General features: G+C 45.7%; 1 protein-coding gene across 1 annotated transcript; it reads left to right on the top strand.

Annotated features, from left to right (window-relative positions):
- Positions 1–609: 609 nt before the first annotated feature.
- On the top strand, positions 610–6,638 carry e2f6 (E2F transcription factor 6). Its single transcript, XM_069687625.1, has 8 exons — positions 610–879; positions 4,435–4,764; positions 4,951–5,008; positions 5,139–5,325; positions 5,443–5,587; positions 5,885–6,010; positions 6,092–6,233; positions 6,475–6,638. Exons 1-8 carry the CDS (start codon positions 763–765, stop codon positions 6,510–6,512), a joined length of 1,143 nt encoding a protein of 380 aa, XP_069543726.1. The 5' UTR covers positions 610–762; the 3' UTR covers positions 6,513–6,638.
- Positions 6,639–22,674: the final 16,036 nt, after the last annotated feature.

The following is a 22,674-nucleotide window of genomic DNA, read 5'->3' as shown; positions in this document are numbered from 1 at the left end:
AGACCAGGGGAGACCAGGGGAGGGCCAGGGGAGACCAGGTGAGACCAGGGGAGACCAGGTGAGACCAGGGGAGGGCCAGGGCCAGGGGAGACCAGGTGAGACCAGGGGAGACCAGGTGAGACCAGGGGAGACCAGGTGAGACCAGGTGAGGGCCAGGGGAGACCAGGGGAGACCAGGTGAGGGCCAGGGGAGACCAGGGGAGGCTACAGGTCCATTTTACCAGAAGACGTTTCCTCCACTTTTTACTGTTTGTTACTCCAGAAGGAACCGGACCGGACCGGTTGTTGTTCCAGAAGGAACCGGACCGGACCGGACCGGCAGTGGTTTCGGGTTCTACCGGCCGGACTCGGAGCCATGGACCTGCTGCACGGCTCCGACTGAAGTGTCCCGGCTCCTGGGTGTCTTTTCACGGACTCCAGCTGCCTCCTGACGGCCCTCGGCGGGAAGCTGCTGAACAACATGGCCGGCTGTCTGAACTGAAGGAGACGTGACAGCTTCTCCTTTCTGACGTCATTCTGACGCTGAACGTCGTCTTCACTACATCCGTTTCGCACGCGCGACAGTAGAGGGCGCTAAATTGGCGTCAAGGTTCTTATTTGTATTTCCGGGTCAGAACGCGTCTATTTCCGGTGAGAACCGCGACATAAACAAACCGTGCCGTGGCGCCGTGCCGGTTCTTTTCAGTGTCCTCGCGGTTCGCGGCGGGTTCGGATGAGCGGGTAGTCCAGTTGGCTGAGTCCCGGAGGAGAGGAGACGGTCAGCATGGTGAAGTGTGTCGTCTCCGGGTGTCCAAACCGCATGCTGACCGGGAACCGGGAGCTCCTCAACCGGCCACCGAAGAGGTTCTTCAGCTTCCCCAAAGATCCGGCGCGGGTCAAGGTTCGGAACCACCACTCCGTCTTTAGAACCACCGCTCCGTCTTTAGAACCACCGCTCCGTCCTTAGAACCACCGCTCCGTCTTTAGAACCACCGCTCCGTCTTTAGAACCACCGCTCCGTCCTTAGAACCACCGCTCCGTCTTTAGAACCACCGCTCCGTCTTTAGAACCACCGCTCCGTCTTTAGAACCACCGCTCCGTCCTTAGAACCACCGCTCCGTCTTTAGAACCACCGCTCCGTCTTTAGAACCACCGCTCCGTCCTTAGAACCACCGCTTAACCTCCAATAGAACCCCGCCAACATTTAGCTAACCATCGCTCCGTCTTTAGAACAGCTGTTAGCTCCTTAGAACTAACAACACAGCTGTAGTTCCAGATAGATAGATAGATAGCCAACATGAAGCTAACAGATAGCCAGATAGATAACAGATAGATAGCTCGGCGATAGCTAATAGATAGATAACAACACAGCTGTAGTTGAGATAGATAGATAGATAGATAGATAGACAGGTTGATAGATAATAGATAGATAGATAATAGATAGATGCACAATATATACAATAAGATAGAATCATATTAAATAAACTAGCTAAACAATTGTGCAAAGATTTAAACAATTATTAACAGTTATTATAGTCTGATAGCGGTGGATCTCCTGGATCTGGAATGATCTCCTGTATCTGGAATGATCTCCTGTATCAGGAATGATCTCCTGTATCAGGAATGATCTCCTGTATCTGGAATGATCTCCTGTAACAGGAATGATCTCCTGTATCTGGAATGATCTCCTGTATCTGGAATGATCTCCTGTATCAGGAATGATCTCCTGTATCTGGAATGATCTCCTGTATCTGGAATGATCTCCTGTATCTGGAATGATCTCCTGTATCAGGAATGATCTCCTGTATCTGGAATGATCTCCTGTATCTAGAATGATCTCCTGTATCGGGAATGATCTCCTGTATCGGGAATGATCTCCTGTATCTAGAATGATCTCCTGTATCGGGAATGATCTCCTGTATCGGGAATGATCTCCTGGATCTGGAATGATCTACTGTATCAGGAATGATCTCCTGTATCGGGAATGATCTCCTGGATCTGGAATGATCTCCTGTATCTAGAATGATCTCCTGTATCGGGAATGATCTCCTGTATCGGGAATGATCTCCTGTATCGGGAATGATCTCCTGTATCAGGAATGATCTCCTGGATCTGGAATGATCTCCTGTATCGGGAATGATCTCCTGGATCTGGAATGATCTCCTGTATCAGGAATGATCTCCTGGATCTGGAATGATCTCCTGTATCTAGAATGATCTCCTGTATCAGGAATGATCTCCTGTATCGGGAATGATCTCCTGGATCTGGAATGATCTCCTGTATCTAGAATGATCTCCTGTATCGGGAATGATCTCCTGTATCGGGAATGATCTCCTGTATCAGGAATGATCTCCTGGATCTGGAATGATCTCCTGTATCGGGAATGATCTCCTGGATCTGGAATGATCTCCTGTATCAGGAATGATCTCCTGGATCTGGAATGATCTCCTGTATCTAGAATGATCTCCTGTATCGGGAATGATCTCCTGTATCTAGAATGATCTCCTGTATCAGGAACGATCTCCTGTATCTGGAATGATCTCCTGTATCAGGAATGATCTCCTGTATCGGGAATGATCTCCTGTATCAGGAATGATCTCCTGGATCTGGAATGATCTCCTGTATCGGGAATGATCTCCTGGATCTGGAATGATCTCCTGTATCAGGAATGATCTCCTGGATCTGGAATGATCTCCTGTATCTAGAATGATCTCCTGTATCAGGAATGATCTCCTGTATCGGGAATGATCTCCTGGATCTGGAATGATCTCCTGTATCTAGAATGATCTCCTGTATCGGGAATGATCTCCTGTATCTAGAATGATCTCCTGTATCAGGAATGATCTCCTGTATCAGGAATGATCTCCTGGATCTGGAATGATCTCCTGTATCTGGAATGATCTCCTGGATCTGGAATGATCTCCTGTATCAGGAATGATCTCCTGGATCTGGAATGATCTCCTGTATCTAGAATGATCTCCTGTATCGGGAATGATCTCCTGTATCTAGAATGATCTCCTGGATCTGGAATGATCTCCTGTATCGGGAATGATCTCCTGGATCTGGAATGATCTCCTGTATCAGGAATGATCTCCTGGATCTGGAATGATCTCCTGTATCTAGAATGATCTCCTGTATCAGGAATGATCTCCTGTATCTGGAATGATCTCCTGTATCTAGAATGATCTCCTGTATCTAGAATGATCTCCTGTATCAGGAATGATCTCCTGTATCAGGAATGATCTCCTGTATCTGGAATGATCTCCTGTATCTAGAATGATCTCCTGTATCAGGAATGATCTCCTGGATCTGGAATGATCTCCTGTATCGGGAATGATCTACTGTATCGGGAATGATCTCCTGTATCTAGAATGATCTCCTGTATCGGGAATGATCTCCTGTATCAGGAATGATCTCCTGTATCTAGAATGATCTCCTGTATCGGGAATGATCTCCTGGATCTGGAATGATCTCCTGTATCAGGAATGATCTCCTGGATCTGGAATGATCTCCTGTATCTAGAATGATCTCCTGTATCTGGAATGATCTCCTGTATCAGGAATGATCTCCTGGATCTGGAATGATCTCCTGTATCGGGAATGATCTACTGTATCGGGAATGATCTCCTGTATCTAGAATGATCTCCTGTATCTGGAATGATCTCCTGTATCGGGAATGATCTCCTGGATCTGGAATGATCTCCTGTATCAGGAATGATCTCCTGGATCTGGAATGATCTCCTGTATCTGGAATGATCTCCTGTATCGGGAATGATCTCCTGGATCTGGAATGATCTCCTGTATCAGGAATGATCTCCTGGATCTGGAATGATCTCCTGTATCTGGAATGATCTCCTGGATCTGGAATGATCTCCTGTATCGGGAATGATCTCCTGTATCTGGAATGATCTCCTGTATCGGGAATGATCTCCTGTATCTAGAATGATCTCCTGGATCTGGAATGATCTCCTGTATCTAGAATGATCTCCTGTATCGGTCCTTGAGTCTTTTGGAAAAAGTGCTAAAACGGTTTGATATCATCATTTATCCTGCAGATTTAACACTATGAGAAGAAAGTTACTCGATTACAAAATGTCCAAGAGATCTCTTATTAGAACCTAAACTATACTTATTTAAAAGAAGCAGGATTTTGTTTCCGAAACTGATTTTAAAACAATAAATCAAAGATCGTCCCAGAACAGGACTCTTTCCTCTGGTCGATTTAAAAACCTCCAGAAGGACAACGAGCTCTGAATTAGTTAATCCAGGAGACATTGGGAATTAATCACATTTTGTCTTCATTCCGATGAGCTGAGAAATGTTTTGATGGATAGGTTGTTTAGCTTTAATACTTCAATACTTCTATCTTTGTCGCCAAAGCTCGGACAAAAACGAAAGGACGTTTTATTTGTGTGTAAAAATCCTGAGAACCCTTTAAGATGGATGAAATTGTTCAGGTGTGGCTGGCGGCGCTGAGGGAGACGGACACGCAGGACTCTGCCGAGCAGCGTCTGATCTGCGAGGACCACTTCCTGCCAGACGACCTCTCCACCAGCAGCGTCAACGGCGACGCCATCCCCATCATGCCCCCCTGCCTGGACGGGTCCATGAGCATGATGGACCCCTGGGGAGCCGGGTCGTCCTCCTCCTCCGAGGAGGAGGAGGAGGAGGACCGGTGGGCCGCCGGTGGAGAGGACGAGGATGCAGCTGTAGAAGATGAAGGTGGAGACGATGTGGTCTCTGCACCAGAACCTCCACCGGTTCCACCAAAGAGGGTCCGAAACCCGGTACCATGTTTTCCTCTGATTAAACATCCAGATTCACTTTAATCTCTTCAGGTTAAAGATTAAATGAAAGAATATCTGATGAGCACATCAACATGTAGTTACTGATAAAAGACTTCGGCGTCTGTCTGGAGCTGATGAGACGTTACTGTTTATTCTTTAAGTTTATCTGATCTGTCTGAACTCCAGGATCCAGCCGTGAAGACGAGCGCTGACGGAGCGCCTCAGAGGAAAGTCCCCCGACAAGGTGCTGCTCCACTTTCTACACATTCACAGTTCATTTTTAAAGTGTTTGGAACAAGGTGTCGTCACAGAAACTCAATACATTTGAATTGTCTGTATTAAAGTGCAAAGAACTGAATGAGTGTCGTGTTCAGATGTGTCTCTGGGAATGCTGACTCAGCGTTTCCTGGAGCTGCTGCTGCTGGCGCCGGACGGCATCGTGGACCTCCGACACGTGACCGCCAGCCTGCAGACACGTAAGCGGCGGGTGTACGACATCACCAGCGTCCTGGACGGCATCAGCCTCATCGAGAAGCAGTCGGCCAACCGGGTCAAGTGGATGTGAGGGAACACGTCCTCGGGTCACAGTAATGTTCTCAGTGCATGTCTGATGATTATATTCATACTTTCTCTCCCGTCTGTCTCCTGTCTGTCTCCCGTCTGTCTCCTGTCCATCAGAGGAAACAGTCCCATCTCCAGCTTCCTGTGGAGGAAGCAGCAGACGTTCCAGAAGGAGCTGGAGAACCTGCAGCTGGTGGAGGACACGCTGGACGGACTCATCAAAAGCTGCGCGCAGCAGCTCTTCGACATGACCGACGACACGCTCAACTCTACATATCCTTTCAGCTCAGGCCGGGGTCAGAGGTCACCAGGACGACACCTACCTACTGGACTTTCTGTCTTTTAGAGAACGTCATCAACAGCCGGAGCTCGTTAACCTGACTTCAGTTTTATGTTCTGACCTTCATCTCCTCAAACCATAGAAGTATTGAAGTGACATCAGGGACTGAAAGTTGTTGCCCTCCAATCTTCTCTGTTTGATGACAGATTAAAGAGTCTCTTTGTCTCTAATATGAAGCAGGAACATCTTGTAAACACTTATTAAAGACTTTTCTTTAACCTGTCTGTCACGTCGGCCTACGTCACCCACGACGACGTCAGCCGGCTCGCAGCCTTCCAGGAGCAGACGGTGATCGTGGTCAAAGCTCCGGAGGAAACCAAGCTGGAGGTTCCTGCCCCCAAAGAGGTAGGAGGGGGGACGGGGACGGGGACTGACTCAGTGTGTGTGTGTGTGTGTGTGTTCTGATGCGTGTGTGTTCTGATGCAGGACAGCATCCAGGTCCATCTGAAGGGCGGTAACGGACCCATCATGGTTCTGAGCTGTGAGATGGGGTCCGGGGAGGCGCAGAGCAGCAGCTGCTTCGTGACTCTGGAGGACAGCCGGATTAAGACGGACGTGCTGCACACGGGTAACAGAACCAAGGCATGCTGGGAGAGTCCGGTCCAAATGTTTCTCACAATAATCCTCTATAATAATATTATTCAGCTTTATTCTGGGTGTTCATGACTAATATAATGAACAGTGCCCTCTGGTGGAATAAGTCTGTAATACAAACAGTTTTATTTCCTGTCAAAGTCGACATAAACTCTGAAATCATTAAATGTGTGTTTAACTCCGATGATTCATAGTTTATTTCTTTGTTGTTTCAGAGTCCTCGAGTCAACCGAGCGCCATGCAGACTGCATAACCAGCTACTGACCAACAGGAGGCGCCAGCTGTCCTCCAGAGACTGAGACGTTGGATGAACACCTGAAGAGCGCTGGATGTTGGACAAACGGTTAATGCAGAGACTGAGACGCAGCAGGGGACGCAGCAGGGGACGCAGCAGGAGCACATTTAAAGCAGCTGAAACGAATCCAAACGATGAACTTTGTGAAACTGGGTTTATTTTTTGTCTCCGAGGAAGACGTCCTGACGGAGGTGAAGGTGCGATGCTGCAGACCTTCAGGAGGCCTTTTATTCCACCTTATGATCATGTACTGATTTAACTGTTTCATACTTTGTGTTGTGGATGTTTTCATCAATAAAACAAACTGATATTTAAGCAGGACTGCGGCTGCTTTCCTCTCGGCGGCCTGAATGTTCGACTCGCTGCAGCTGATGGACGAGTCACGTCGGATCACTGCTGACGTGCCCCTGAGCAACACGCTGAATCCCTGCCAGTTTGTAGAGTTGCTGCATATTTGGCCCTGGTGTCTGACCTTTGACTTCTCTGTGGCTCAACCTGCGAGCAGAAGACGTCTCTGGAAATGTGTGAGGAGAGGAGGAGAGATCAACCGAAAAACAAGGAAACTCCGGTTTAAGATATGAAAACACAGAACTGAACATTTACTGTCTTGTACAGTTTTTTACTAATATGCTGATATTTTCCAGCACATATTGTTTTCCACCTAAATACAGACAACATGGAGGGGAATGAACATATTATCAAGCTTTTATTGTGAAGGTCCACTGCAGACGAATACACAATAAGAAACCGACTAAACTAAAACTGGAGGATTCATCCTCAAAGCTGATTGGATGATGCTTTACTACATTAGAAAACTTTAAAGTCTTTTTGACTTTCTCTGATTGACATGAGAAATGTCGTCCTCAGTGATCCTGAAACGTTTTCTGTTGTTAATTTCAGGATTTCAGGATTATAATAATCTGATTCCTTTACAACAGCGCTACCCAGGGGACAGACTGCATCATTGAACAGTACTGCTTCTAGGAAAATTTTATTATTATTATGTCCTAACAATATATAGCAGAAGCCCACTTAAAGTCCCTCCACTTTAAAAAAAAAAAAAAAACAACAACTATAAATCATGAGGATATTTTGTGTCTCTTGTAACTCAGATTCAGTTTCAGTGTTTCCAGTAAACCTCTGAGCCTCCGAGCGTCCACTCGACCCAGTTTCAGTGTTTCCATCCTGTTTTTATGGGGTTTGGTGACGCTGTGACTTCCTGCCGTGACGCTTTGAAGCTCCCTGAAAACACGTGGAGACACTCGGCTCTGACAGCTCTGATTTTTAAAGGAAAACAACTTATCTGCATGTGACCTGGAGACGGATGTTTGGACGGGTCGGTTCAACATTTACACGAGTTCTTCTGCTCTCAGATTCTTCCTGGAAACAAAGACAGATTTTATTTTACTTTCTGTTGATGACTGAATTACTTTTAATTGACATATATATATATAAAATATGATATATAATATATTATATATGTATATAATATATTATACATATATATATATATATTATATACAGCAAACTAAACCTGTTTCAGTGTTCATGTGAAACTCTGACTTTTGTTTTAAAGACTTTCGAATCGTGACGGTTTCCTTTAATATTGTTGCCTGAACACAGAGAAGGAAATAAAGCAGAATAAAAACCAGGAAAGCTAAGTAGGAGATTTATTTAAACACCAAATGAAACAGTGTATCAAAGAAGGAAACGAAAGAAAAGATTGATGATGTCTGAGAAGATCTGATTGTGATCAAAATATTAATTTTCTGTTTTCTTAAACTGATTCTTGTTGGAAAATATCTTGTTTAAGCTAAAACGAGGTCTGAACATCAGGTCTGACCCAAATGTCCTCACTTTGTACAAACGTCGTCCTAATGTCGAAAACCTCCACCTGGTCCCCCCCCTCCACACACACACACACACACACAGACACAGACAGACAGACACACACACACACACACACACACACACACACACACACACACACACACACACACACACACACACACACACTGTATTTGGGTGAGAGCCACGACGCCTGCTGCTGGTCGACATGTTGCAGCGCAGCGTGACTCTCTGACAGCAGCGGGTTGTTCAGATCTGATGACGGCAATCAGGACTCGGAATAAAACACACACACACACACACACACACACACACACACACACACACACACACACACAGAAAGGAGTCCACCTTGTGCGTCACACGGATTAAAATACCACCAACATTGGTCTCTCCTCTTCTCTCCATTCGTCATCTAGAAACGGATCATTTCTCTTTTCTATTATTTCTATTTTCTTTCTCTGCTGAGTTTAATAGAACAATCTGTAGATCTGCTGAGTTTAATTAAAGTGTTTAAATGCGTCTATATATCTTTCTGTCGGTAGAAACCGGCCCGCTGATCTCTGACTTCACTGCTCAGGTAGAAAACAGGACGCGTGTGTTTATTTGACCTCAGATTTCTTTTTGTTAGTTGAAGCCTGAACAGGAACATGAATGATTTCCTGCATCCTCGCAGCTGTGAGTGAGTCACAGAAAATAAAGGAAGGTAACTGTTGAATGTAATGTGCTCCAGATTATTATAATGTTAACATCAAATCATGCTTTATCAGAGCACACGACGTGGAAACGATGCAACTGATTCTGCACTGTTTGGGATTTTTTTTTTTTAGTTTTATTCCTGAAAAATGGTTAAATAATATAATTGTTTTAAATCATGGCTTCAAATCTTTTCCTGAATTTAGTAAATCACTTCCCTCCTGCCCCCTGCTGGACATTTTCAACACTTCCTGCCTGATGTGTGATCTGATACCTTCGTCATTTACACAGCAGCTTCTTTACAATCAACCATGAATTAATTCTAAAACATTTCTCGGTTGACATTAAATAAAAATGTCTGTGTCCCTGTTTTTTACTTTATTCTGTGATGGAACATCATGAAGGTCACCATGGAGATCACCATGAAGATCACCATGGAGATCACCATGAAGGTCACCATAAAGATCACCATGGAGATCACCATGAAGGTCACCATGAAGGTCACCATGAAGGCCACCATGAAGATCACCATGAAGATCACTATGGAGATCACCATGGAGATCACCATGAAGGTCACCATGAAGATCACCATGGAGATCACCATGAAGATCACCATGGAGATCACCATGAAGGCCACCATGAAGGTCACCATGAAGGCCGCCACGAAGGTCACCATGAAGATCACCATTAAGGTCACATTGAAGATCACCATGAAGATCACCATGAAGGTCACCATGAAGATCACCATGAAGATCACCATGAAATCCACCAGCTTGAACCCGTTTCACCACCAGTCCTGTTTGACCAGGACTTTAATTACTAGAACGCAGTTACTTGTGCTTTTTGAAGTTATTTTTAAAAGTATGTCTTCATGTTTTTTCCCCTCGACTTCTCTTCATGGTATCTTTTTTTTTTGTACATTTATTTTCCCCATTTCTTTTTCCGTTGCCTAAAATTCAAAGATAAATCTGCTCTTCCACTTCTCAGATGGCCACATTCATGATCTGAATCTTTTCTTTTGTCCATCAACAGCTTGAGAATTAAATGTTCTGAATTCCTTTGAATCATCTCTGTTGGCTTCTCAGCATTTTGTGTTTTGTGTGAACAGGAGTCATAAAACGAAGAGACGAAAACGTCTCTGCTCTCAGATCAAACAGGTGAGAAGAGAAACATTCGTCCTCCTGAACTCTGAGCAGCTGACGAGTTAACGAGCGAACAGCTGCTAGTCCTTGATCTGAAACCTGAACCCCATCAGCTCCAATCAATCAATTCATTCATACTGTTAATAAAAGGAGTTTAGAAAATTAGTGCAACAACTAAAATCAGTTGAGTTTCAGAGAATCTTTTTCATTCTCTGCTCATTTTGGGCTGTTTTGCTTCTGAACACACAAAAAGACATATTAAGGTTTTTATTTTACTAACATTTGTGTATTTGCATCTGTAGATTTCGCCAAACTTCACCTAAAGTTATCATCTTTAAAATGTTGTATAAATAAATGATACATGAACAAACATCTTTTTAAAATCCTCTCTTGTTGTTGAGTGCTGCTGAAGTGGAGATTTGTAGAGACGTTTTAAAGTACGACTAAGAAATGAAACGATGACGTTTCCTGATTTTAATGTCTTTACTAAAACAAACACGGACACGAGGAACCGACAGCCGTCTGTTACGTAACCGTGTCATCAGCAGCCATATGTTATTTCAGCTTTAAATAATTCACAACCTTTGAGCGAGCATGTTTCTGGCTAAGACTTCAGACCGGCAGCGTCGACATGTGAGGAACCGTCTGGCCGACAGGAAGCTGCCAACATGGCCACCTGGACGACGCCCAGATGGAGGCGGGCCCAGGATCGCTGCATCACGAGGAGGCTCCGGACGATGCCTGGAACAACTCAGATCCACATCAGATTCAGATGAGTTCCACATCAGATCCAGATGAGTTCCACATCAGATCCAGATGAGATCCAAATCAGATCCAGATTAGATCCACATCAGATCCACATCAGATCCACATCAGATCCAGATGAGTTCCACATCAGATCCAGATCAGATTCACAACAGATCCAGATGAGATCCAAATCAGATCCAGATTAGATCCACATCAGATCCAGATCAGATCCACATCAGATCCAGATCAGTTCCACATCAGATCCAGATTAGATCCACATCAGATCCAGATTAGATCCACGTCAGATCCACATCAGATCCAGATGAGTTCCACATCAGATCCAGATCAGATCCACAACAGATCCACATCAGTTCCACATCAGATCCAGATCAGATCCATATCAGATCCAGATGAGTTCCACATCAGATCCAGATTAGATCCACAGCAGATCCACATCAGATCCAGATGAGTTCCACATCAGATCCATATCAGATCCAGATCAGATCCACATCAGATCCACATCAGATCCGGATCAGATCCACATCAGATCCAGATGAGTTCCACATCAGATCCAGATCAGATCCACATCAGATCCAGATCAGATCCACAACAGATCCACATCAGTTCCACATCAGATCCAGATCGGATCCACATCAGATCCAGATTAGATCTACATCAGATCCAGATTAGATCCACGTCAGATCCACATCAGATCCAGATGAGTTCCACATCAGATCCAGATTAGATCCACAGCCGATCCACATCAGATCCAGATGAGTTCCACATCAGATCCATATCAGATCCAGATCAGATCCACATCAGATCCACATCAGATCCGGATCAGATCCAGATCTATCCGTCTATCAGGTCATGTGTGAGAGCGCTGAGTCGACGGATTCGGATCAGCGGTCGGTTATCTACACCAGGGGTGGCCAACCCGTGGCTCCCGAGCTGCATGCGGCTCTTTGCCTGGTTTCATGCGGCTCTTTTACGTTCATATCAACATTTGTGTTTGTGGTTTTTTTTGTGTGCGTGTTCGCTTTGCTTGAGTTCAATATGGTATTTTCGTCAAACGCGCATGCGGATGAGGTGAAATTCCACAAAGCAGGAGGGGCAAACCCATTGGAGGAAACAATTAGTGTCCAGTTCGCTCTCAAAATGGCAGGAAAAAATGCACAGCTAAACGAAAATATGAAGATGAACACAGGACGTTTTAAACAGAGTGGGAAAGTTTATATTTTTTTGTTGAACGTCATGGCGAGCCATTCTGCCTGATATGTCAGACGTCATTAGCACATTTCAAAGCTTCAAATCTTCAGCGCCACTTCAGCTCACTGCTAACATCGACCAGGGATTTCCAAAAGGGACTGAACTTCGCAAGCACAAGTTGGACACTTTGAAAAGTCAGGCAGAAAAGCAGGTCACGCTTGCATCGTATCAACTGGCTTGGAGCATTGCACGGGCTAAAAAGCCATTTAATGAAGGGGAGTTCGTTAAAAAATGCCTCACGTGACGTTGTTGAAATCTTGTCTCCTGAAAACGACAAACTAAAACGGATGGTATCAGATGTCCAATTGTCCCGCCACACTGTTGGACACTGAATATCGGACATTAACACGGCTGTTGAATCACAGTTGCACTCTGACCTTCAAGCATGTGAGTATTTTAGTGTCGCATTGGATGAGAGTTGTGACGTACAAGACGAGCCTCAGCTGGCAATATTTGCAGTCTGTGTCAAAAGATTGTGATCAAAGAAGAACTCCTTGATGTTGTGCCATTAAAAGACAGAACCCGTGGCATAGATGTGAAAGAAACAATGATGGCTGCATTTGCGAAAGCAAATCTGCCCACACCGAAGCTAACTGCAGTAGCCACGGATGGAGCGCCGGCCGTGATCGGATCTGTGAACGGACTTGTGGGGCTGTGCAAAGCTGACCAAACATTTCCCGAGTTTTGGAATTTCCACTGCATCGTCCACAGGGAGCAACTCGTGTCTAAATCATTGAATTTAGACAATGTCATGAAGCCTGTGATGGAAATCGTCAACTACATCCGCACACATGCGCTTAACCACAGGCAATTGAAGAATCTCATCGCTGAGCTGGACCAAGGACTTCCAGGTGACCTGCCGCTGCACTGTGAGGTGGCTGTCCAAAGGCAAGGTGCTCGCTCGCTTCTTTGAGCTTTTGGATGCCGTGAAACTGTTCATGGAAGAGAAGGACAAGGACTATCCCGAGCTCTCGGACGTCGAGTGGATTATGGATCTGGCCTTTTTGGTCGACACGCTGTGTCACTTGGACAGACTGAACCTGACCCTGCAGGGTAAGTTAAAAATGCTGCCTGACCTGCTGCAAAGTGTGTTTGCGTTTGTCAACAAACTGAAGCTGTTCAAGGCGCATATACAAAAGGGAGATTTAACGCATTTTCCCACTCTGCTAAAAGCCAGCGGGCAAGTCACCAGCGCCGCCCTGAATAAGCAAAGAGCCAGATATGCAACACTGGTTGAAAACCTGCGCGAAAGCTTTGTCATCCGGTTCCGTGATCTACAACTGAAAAGGCCACAGATTACGTTCCTCGTCGACCCATTTAATGCGGAGACGGACTGTTTGAAAGCCCCGCTAGTCACAGATGAGGCTGAGTTGGAGATGATCGATCTTTGTGAGGAGGACCAACTGAAACCTGCTTTAAGGGAAGGGACCATTGAGTTCTGGAAAAGTGTGCCAATGGAAAAATACCCCAATGTCAAACGGGCTGCGCTTAAGATACTGTCAATGTTTGGGTCAACATACGTCTGAGTCTGTTTTCTACCCTGAAACACGTGAAATCAAAGCATCGATGTGTTCTGACTGACACCCGTGAGAAAGAATTGCTTCGAGTGACAACAACAGAATACAAGCCAGATTTGAAGAGGATTGTTCAAGGAGTGCCAGAAGTCGCACTAAGCAACATGCATAGTAAGTGAAAAATGCTATTGTAAATTATTATGTTTTTGTTTGTGGACTTTGTTGAACTGAGAGTTTGTGTGTGTGAGACAGTTCACACAATGTTCATTGTTGAAGATGACTGGCCTGTGGTCTGAGTACTGTAGGAGTCCATTTCTGTCATTATCATGTTGGTGTGTGACATGATAATGTCACACAATAAATTTGGCTGAGCAGAGGTGTGTGTGTGTAAGAGGAAGGGATGGGGTGATGTTCATGTGTGCCCATGTGTATGATGTGGCTCTTTGCGGTAACACAGTAAAAAATGTGGCTCTTAGTCTCTGACTGGTTGGCCACCCCTGATCTACACAAATCAAACAAAGACTTCGAACCAGAGACGCTGCGTTCAAGTGTGGTCGTATTCTCCGTGTTCAGAGGGTTGTACCTGTGCTGCGTTCAAGTGTGGTCGTATTCTCCGTGTTCAGAGGGTTGTACCTGTACTGTGTTCAAGTGTGGTCGTATTCTCCGTGTTCAGAGGGTTGTACCTGTACTGTGTTCAAGTGTGGTCGTATTCTCCGTGTTCAGAGGAGAGTCCGTATGAACGGCGCCCTCTGGTGGTCATCACCACCTCACAGCTCCACATCTTCTACCAGCCTCAGTGTTTGCTGAGCTCTACAGAAAGGTCAGAGGTCATGGAGGCTCATGTTTGGTTGGATGTTCAGCTGATATATTGTAGTTTTAGTTTGTCTTCATAACTTAGATAATAATCTACGTCTGAGGAAAACGATTAAATCTTCTTCTCCCTCCGTGTCTTTGTGTTTCCTGTTAGCCTGGTAAATTGTTAGCCTCTGTTAGCTTGATGAACTGTTAGCCTCTGTTAGCTTTATGAACTGTTAGCCTCTGTTAGCTTTATGAACTGTTAGCCTCTGTTAGCTTTATGAACTGTTAGCCTCTGTTAGCTTTATGAACTGTTATCCTCTGTGGCTTCTAGACGCCCTCCATGTTGTGTTTTTATGAGTTAACCATAAAAACAACGAGCATACGTGCTCACGACTTCCAACGTTGTAAACACGACACCTATTTGAATCCCCGTTAGCTTCCACCAGGTGGTCGCTACATGACAATGACGACCTAAACTCACAAAGACCTAAACTTTTCTCAAAGGCTTCAAAACAACAGCTCAGAAACCGATCAGTGACATGATAGGATCAGCGGTTTGGGGCGTGGCCTCTGCCGCCGCCATCTTGATTTGGTGTTCTGGTAACTTCAGATGATAGAAAATATCTGACTTTTGTGCTTGCTTTGGATGTTTAAATGAAAAACAACCAAATAGCATCCTGAACTTATTTTACTGCTGCGGAAATGTTGGGTTTAAAATATGTCATCTCCATGGAGGAGGAGGGGGCGGAGTCACACTGGGGCTAGGGACGTTCCTGAAAAAAACTGCATCCACATCTGTACCTGATTAGACACACACACACACACACACACACACACACACACACACACACACACACACACACACACACACACACACACACACACACACACACACACACACACACACACACACACACACACACACACACACACACTCACTCACTCACTCACTCACTCTCTCACACACACACACGCACGCGCACGCGCACGCACACGCACACGCACACACACACTCACACACACACACACACACACACACACACACACACACACACTCACTCACTCACTCACTCACACACGCTCGCTCGCTCGCTCGCTCGCTCGCACGCACACACTCACTCACTCACACACACTCACTCACTCACTCACTCACTCACGCTCACGCACTCGCACACGCACTCACGCACTCACTCACTCACTCACTCACTCACTCACTCACACACACACACACACTCACTCACTCACTCACTCACTCACGCTCACGCACTCGCACACGCACTCACTCACTCACTCACTCACTCACTCACTCACACACACACACACACACACTCACTCACTCACTCACTCACTCACTCACTCACTCACTCACTCACTCACTCACTCACTCACACTTTCTTGTCTAAGATGGCGCCGCGCTAGCGGCAGCCTGTTGCAGCAGCTCCTCCCCGAGTGTGTTGTTATTAGTATTTTTAAGTCTTTCTCCTCTTCGGAGTTGTTTTGTTTTTTCTTTCTCTCGTGTGTTCAGTTAACAGTCAGACAATGGACCGTAATTTTTCCACGTTTCTGGTTGGGGGCATTGTTATTGTTTACTCTCGTGATCAGCTGATCGCGCTGAGTAGACCTCTACTGCTGCTGCCCGGAGCGAGGCCTGAGATCCCCGTTGAACTTCGGAGAAGACGGCGGGGTTACAGAGCCGGAGCTAAGATGAAGGCGAAGAGGAGGAAATACAAACCAGCGGTACCAGAGATCTTAACGGGAACGTGAGGTCGTTGGCCGACAAGACGGACGAGCTCGGCGCTGGTAAAGACCCAGAGAGAGTACCGGGAGTGTAGCATCATGTGTTTCACCGAGACATGGCTGCACTCACATCTCCCGGACCACAGCGCGGCCGTACCCGGCTTCAGGACTGTTCGGGCGGACGGAGACGTTGTTCGGAGCGGCAAGAAGAAAGGTGGAGGGATTGCAGTCTATGTGAACGAGAGGTGGTGTAATCCCGACCACGTGTGTGTGAAGGAACGTTTCTGTAGCCCGGACATTGAACTTCTAGCCGTGGGGATGCGCCCTTATTATTTACTGAGGGAGTTAACGTCCACCATTGTTATCACTGTTATCGCTGTGTACATTCCTCCATCAGCTGACGTAGAGGCAGCAGTGGACACCATCCACTCCACTGTGTCCAAACTGCAGACTCAGCATCCCGGTGCATTTTTGTTAGTTACTGGAGACTTTAACCAGTCTGGATAAAGTACTGCCAACTTTGCACCAGTATGTTAACTGCCCCACAAGGAACAATAAAACTCTGGACCTACTGTATGCTAATGCCATGGATGCATACAGTACTACTGCCCCCCCCCCCCCCTTGGTAGATCAGACCACAACCTGGTCCTGCTGACTCCCAGGTATGTTCCTCTGGTGCAGAGGCAGCCTGTGACCACCAGGACTGTGAGGAGATGGACACAGGAGGCTAAAGATGCCCTGCAGGACTGCTTTGAGTCCACGGACTGGGATGTGCTGTTTGGACCACATGGGGAGGACATCAACAGCAGGACGGACTGTATCACAGAATACATTAAATTCTGTGAACACTTCACCGTACCATCCCGGACTGTACACTGCTTCCCCAACAACAAGCCGTGGATCACCAGTGACCTGAAGGTGCTTCTTAATAAGAAGAAAGCAGCCTTCAGGTCTGGGGACAGGGAGGAGCTCAGGAGAGTGCAGCGCCACCTGAAGGAGAAGATGAGGGAGTGCAAGGACTCCTACAGGAGGAATCTGGAGGCCAAACTCCAGCAGAACAACGTGAGAAGGATGAAGGAGATTACTGGGTTCAAGGGGAGAGAGCGACAACCAGGGGGAACCTGGAGAGGAACAACCAGGGGGAACCTGGAGAGGAACAATCAGGGGGAACCTGGAGAGGAACAACCAGGGGGAACCTGGAGAGGAACAACCAGGGGGAACCTGGAGAGGAACAACCAGGGGGAACCTGGAGAGGTCCAATGAGCTAAACTGTTTCTTCAACAGGTTTAGTTCACCACCCTCATCTGTCTCCTCCACACCTTACACCTCCCAAACACCTCTGCTCCCTCCCCCTCTGGCCCCACTGGTGAGCTGCATAGAGCCCTCAATCTCAAAGGGCTCTTCCTCCATCGACACCTTGACCCCCCCCTCTCTGTGACGACTGGCCAGGTTAGGAGACAGCTGGAGAGACTCCACCAGCGCAAGGCTGCAGGACCTGACGGCATCAGCCCATGGTCCTGAAGACCTGCGCCGTCCAGCTGGCTGTGGTCCTACAACACCTCTTCAACCTGAGCCTGAAGCAGGAGGAGGTCCCGGTGCTGTGGAAGACGTCCTGCCTGGTTCCTGTCCCCAAGAAGACGACTCCATCCAGCCTCAACGACTACCGACCGGTTGCCCTCACATCTCATGTGATGAAGGTGCTGGAGAGGCTGGTCTTGGCCCACCTCAGGCCGCTGGTGAAATCTTCACTGGACTCTGCAATTTGCGTACCAGCCTCATGTGGGAGTGGACGACGCCATCATCTACCTGCTGCAACGAGCTCAGTCTCACCTGGATGGAACCGGTGAATCTGTGAGAATCACTTTCTTTGATTTCTCCAGTACATTTAACACCATCCAACCACTGCTACTGAGTGAGAAGCTGCGGGTGGTGGGGGTGGACACGTCCACCGTCTCCTGGATCAATGACTACCTGACAGGCAGACCACAGTTTGTCCGTCTGGGCAGTGTGCTGTCTGATACGGTGGTCAGTGGTACTGGAGCTCCTCAGGGAACTGTTCTGTCTCCCTTTCTGTTCACCTTCTACACCACTGACTTCCAGAACAACTCAGAGTCAAGACATCTGCAGAAGTTCTCTGATGACTCTGCAGTGGACGGTGTATAAGGGATGGACGGGAGGAGGAGTCAGTGGACGGTGTATAAGGGATGGACGGGAGGAGGAGTACAGGGCAGTAGTGGAGGACTTTGTGGAGTGGGCGGGAAGAAATCACCTCCTCCTGAACGTGGCCAAGACCAGAGAGATGGTGGTCGACTTCAGGAGGAAGACGACGGCTCCACAACCGCTGAGAGTTCTGGGAGAGGAGGTGGACATGGTGGAGGAGTACAAGTACCTGGATGTCTCCATGACAACAGACTGAACTGGAAGACCAACATCAATGCTGTCTACAAGAAGGTGATGAGTCGACTCTTTTTCTTGAGGAAACTTCGATCCTTCAATGTGTGCAGTGAGATGTTTGAGATGTTCTACCAGTCTGTTGTGGCCAGTGCATTGTACTTCGCTGTGGTCTGCTGGGGGAGCAGCATTGGAGCCGGAGACACCAACAGACTTAACAAACTGGCGAAGAAGGCCGGCTCCATCATCGGCTACAAACTGGACAGTCTGGAAAAGGTGGTGGAGAGGAGGATGCTGAACAAACTATTATCCATATTGGATAATCCTGTCCACCCTCTCAACCACCTGCTGCAGGGACAGAGGAGGACGTTCTCCAAAAGATTCCTCCAGCTCCGCTGTCACAAGGACAGATACAGGAGATCATTCCTGATACAGGAGATCGTTCCAGATACAGGAGATCATTCCAGATACAGGAGATCATTCCTGATACAGGAGATCATTCCTGATACAGGAGATCATTCCTGATACAGGAGATCATTCCAGATACAGGAGATCATTCCAGATACAGGAGATCGTTCCTGATACAGGAGATCGTTCCTGATACAGGAGATCGTTCCAGATACAGCAGATCATTCCAGATACAGGAGATCATTCCAGATACAGGAGATCATTCCTGATACAGGAGATCATTCCAGATACAGGAGATCATTCCAGATACAGGAGATCATTCCTGATACAGGAGATCATTCCTGATACAGCAGATCATTCCTGATACAGGAGATCATTCCTGATACAGGAGATCATTCCAGATACAGGAGATCATTCCTGATACAGGAGATCATTCCTGCCGACCACAATAAGACTGTACAATAACTCACCTCTGGCAAAATCCATCACAGTACAATAACACTGTTGACTGTGTTTCTTGGTTTGTTTGTATATAATATATATAGATATATACTGTACTGTATATACTGTGCATTTTATATTTTTACTGCTATTTACTGCTATTTTATTGCTTTTCTATTATTATATTCTATTCTATTATTTTATTCTATTATTTCTATTATTATCTTATTGCTTCTGTATGCTGCTGTAGCAAAAAAAAAATTCCCCTCGGGGATTAATAAAGTAAATACCTACCTACCTACCTACCTACACACACACAGACACACACACACACACACACACAGACAGACAGACAGACAGACAGACAGACAGACAGACAGACAGACACACACACACACACACACACACACACACACACACACACACACACACACACACACACACACACACACACACACACACACACACACAGACAGACAGACAGACAGACAGACAGACAGACAGACACTCACTCACTCACTCACACACACACACACACACACACACACACACACACACACACACACACACACACACACACACACACACACACACACACACACACACACACACACACACACACACACACACACACACACACACACACACACACACACACAGCTTACACCTGTTTTCATGTATTTCATTCAGTGAAAAACCAAACTGCCCCGTCAGCAGTTTTCCGGCCGCCCGACGCCAACTGCTACCTGGAAGTCGTTGGCGCGGTCTGGAAGTGAGCCGCCGTGATTTCAAGGTGCATCTCGGTCCTTTTGATGTTTAATCCCTTCTTTAATTTTATTTCTACATGCCAGTATTCCCCTGACTCACTGTGTTTTATGGGTTTCTGACTCTCTTGATGCTCCTCCAGGAAACAGAAGGAAAACAACATTTGTCATTTCTTCCGAACGTCTGTGCATGCAGTACCCCGGCCGGCCCACAGGGGTCAGCGTGTCTCTGCGGACCCGTCAGAGCCTCCTCTCTGTTTCTATTCTGTTGTTTTTTTTTAATGGTTTTACACAATAGAAAGGAGGACATCTTTGTTTCTCTTCTCAGCCTCTGAAACTTGAAGTCTTTCCGTTTGTCCATCCTTCGTCTCTTCGTCTCTTATATCTCCTTGGAGATTGAAAAGAAGGAAGACTTCCTCCTCATGTCGTCTCCTCTTCCATCCTGTTCATTCACAGATAGTTGCTCTCTTTTTCCTGCATTTCATCTCTTCTTTTCTCCAGTGTTCCGTCTTTTCACCTTATTTTGGAAATTATAGACAAGGAAGGTTGTCTCCTAGTTTTCTTCTTCCTCTTCTCTCCTCTTCTCTGCTCTATGATTTTAGAGGTCTTCCTCTTTCTCTCCTCTTGTCTTCCAGCTTCTCTCTTCCAGATTTCCCATCATTCCTCACATATTTCTCTCTCCTCTTCTCAAATTCTCCCATCTGTTCATTAAATTTCTCTTTTTCTTCCTCCTGCTTAACATCATCTTCTGACATGCTGTTCTTTTTCCTCACTGTTCTCCTCCTAGTTTTCTTCAGTTCTACTTCACGTGAATTATTCGGACGGTTATCTGGAGCTGCTTCGCTCACTTTATGTCCTTTCTGTCCTCCTGACGTTTGTTCTTACTTCTTGTTTTTCTAGAAGGTTCTTCATCTCTCCCTTTATGCCTCCTCTCCTCACCTCCTCCTCCCGACATGATATCCACGCTTCTTTATTTTCTATTGTCCTTCGTTGTTTCCTTTCTGCTCTTTGTTTCCTCTTCCACCTGAACTCATCTCCTTCTTTTGTCCACTCTTCCTTCTCCTCCTCTCACCTCTAATTTATTTTTAATGATTAAGACAGTCTCCATTCTTTACTGTTTGCATCTCATCTCATCTTTTGTCCTCCTCCTCATTTTTTCTTCTTCTCTTTAGTCCTGTTAATTTAGAAAGACCTCCTCCTTCTCTGGGTTCATTTCACCTCCTCTGCTCTAAAGACAAAGGAATTAATTTTAGAAATATTTCTGCTGGCATCTCCCTCAGAAAAAACTAATGAAACACAAAGTGAGCTATATCTTCTTTCCCTTTGGAGACACACACACACACACACACACACACACACACACACACACACACACACACACACACACACACACACACACACACACACACACACACACACACACACACACACACACACACACCTCTTTTTTCCTGGCAGCTAAAATTGGAAAGTTGTTTATTCCAGTGAGGCTCCGACATAACAGACTGGATATAAAACTGGATATACAACTACAGACTGGATATAAAACACAGACTGGATATACAACTACAGACTGGATATAAAACTACAGACTGAATATTAAACTACAGACTGGATATAAAACTACAAACTGGATATAAACTACAGACTGGATATAAAACTACAAACTGGATATAAAACTACAGACTGGATATAAAACTACAGACTGGATATACAACTACAGACTGGATATAAAACTACAGACTGGATATAAAACACAGACTGGATATAAACTACAAACTGGATATAAAACTACAAACTGGATATAAAACTACAGACTGGATATAAAACTACAAACTGGATATAAAACTACAGACTGGATATAAAACTACAGACTGGATATAAAACACAGACCGGATATAAAACTACAGACTGGTTATAAAACTACAGACTGGATATAAAACTACAGACTGGATTAAAAACATAGACTGGATTTAAAACAGACTGGATATAAAACTACAGACTGGATTTAAAACATCGACTGGATATAAAACTACAGACTGGATATAAAACACAGACTGGATTTAAAACACAGACTGGATATACAACTACAGACTGGATTTAAAACATAGACTGGATATAGAACTACAGACTGGATTTAAAACATAGACTGGATATAAAACTACAGACTGGATTTAAAACATAAACTGGATTTAAAACATAGAGTGGATATAAAACTACAGACTGGATTTAAAACTACAGACTGGATTTAAAACATACACTGGATATAAAACTACAGACTGGATATAAAACTACAGACTGGATTTAAAACATAGACTGGATATAAAACTACAAACTGGATTTAAAACATAGACTGGATATAAAA

Source organism: Brachyistius frenatus, unplaced genomic scaffold (assembly GCF_029030835.1).
Source record: "Brachyistius frenatus isolate BFR_SWC_R1_liver_20210118 unplaced genomic scaffold, ASM2903083v1 Contig_478, whole genome shotgun sequence".
Lineage (NCBI taxonomy): Eukaryota > Metazoa > Chordata > Actinopteri > Embiotocidae > Brachyistius > Brachyistius frenatus.
The sequence above is the reverse complement of the archived record's forward strand: the minus strand, read 5'-3'. Positions and strand labels throughout refer to the sequence as shown.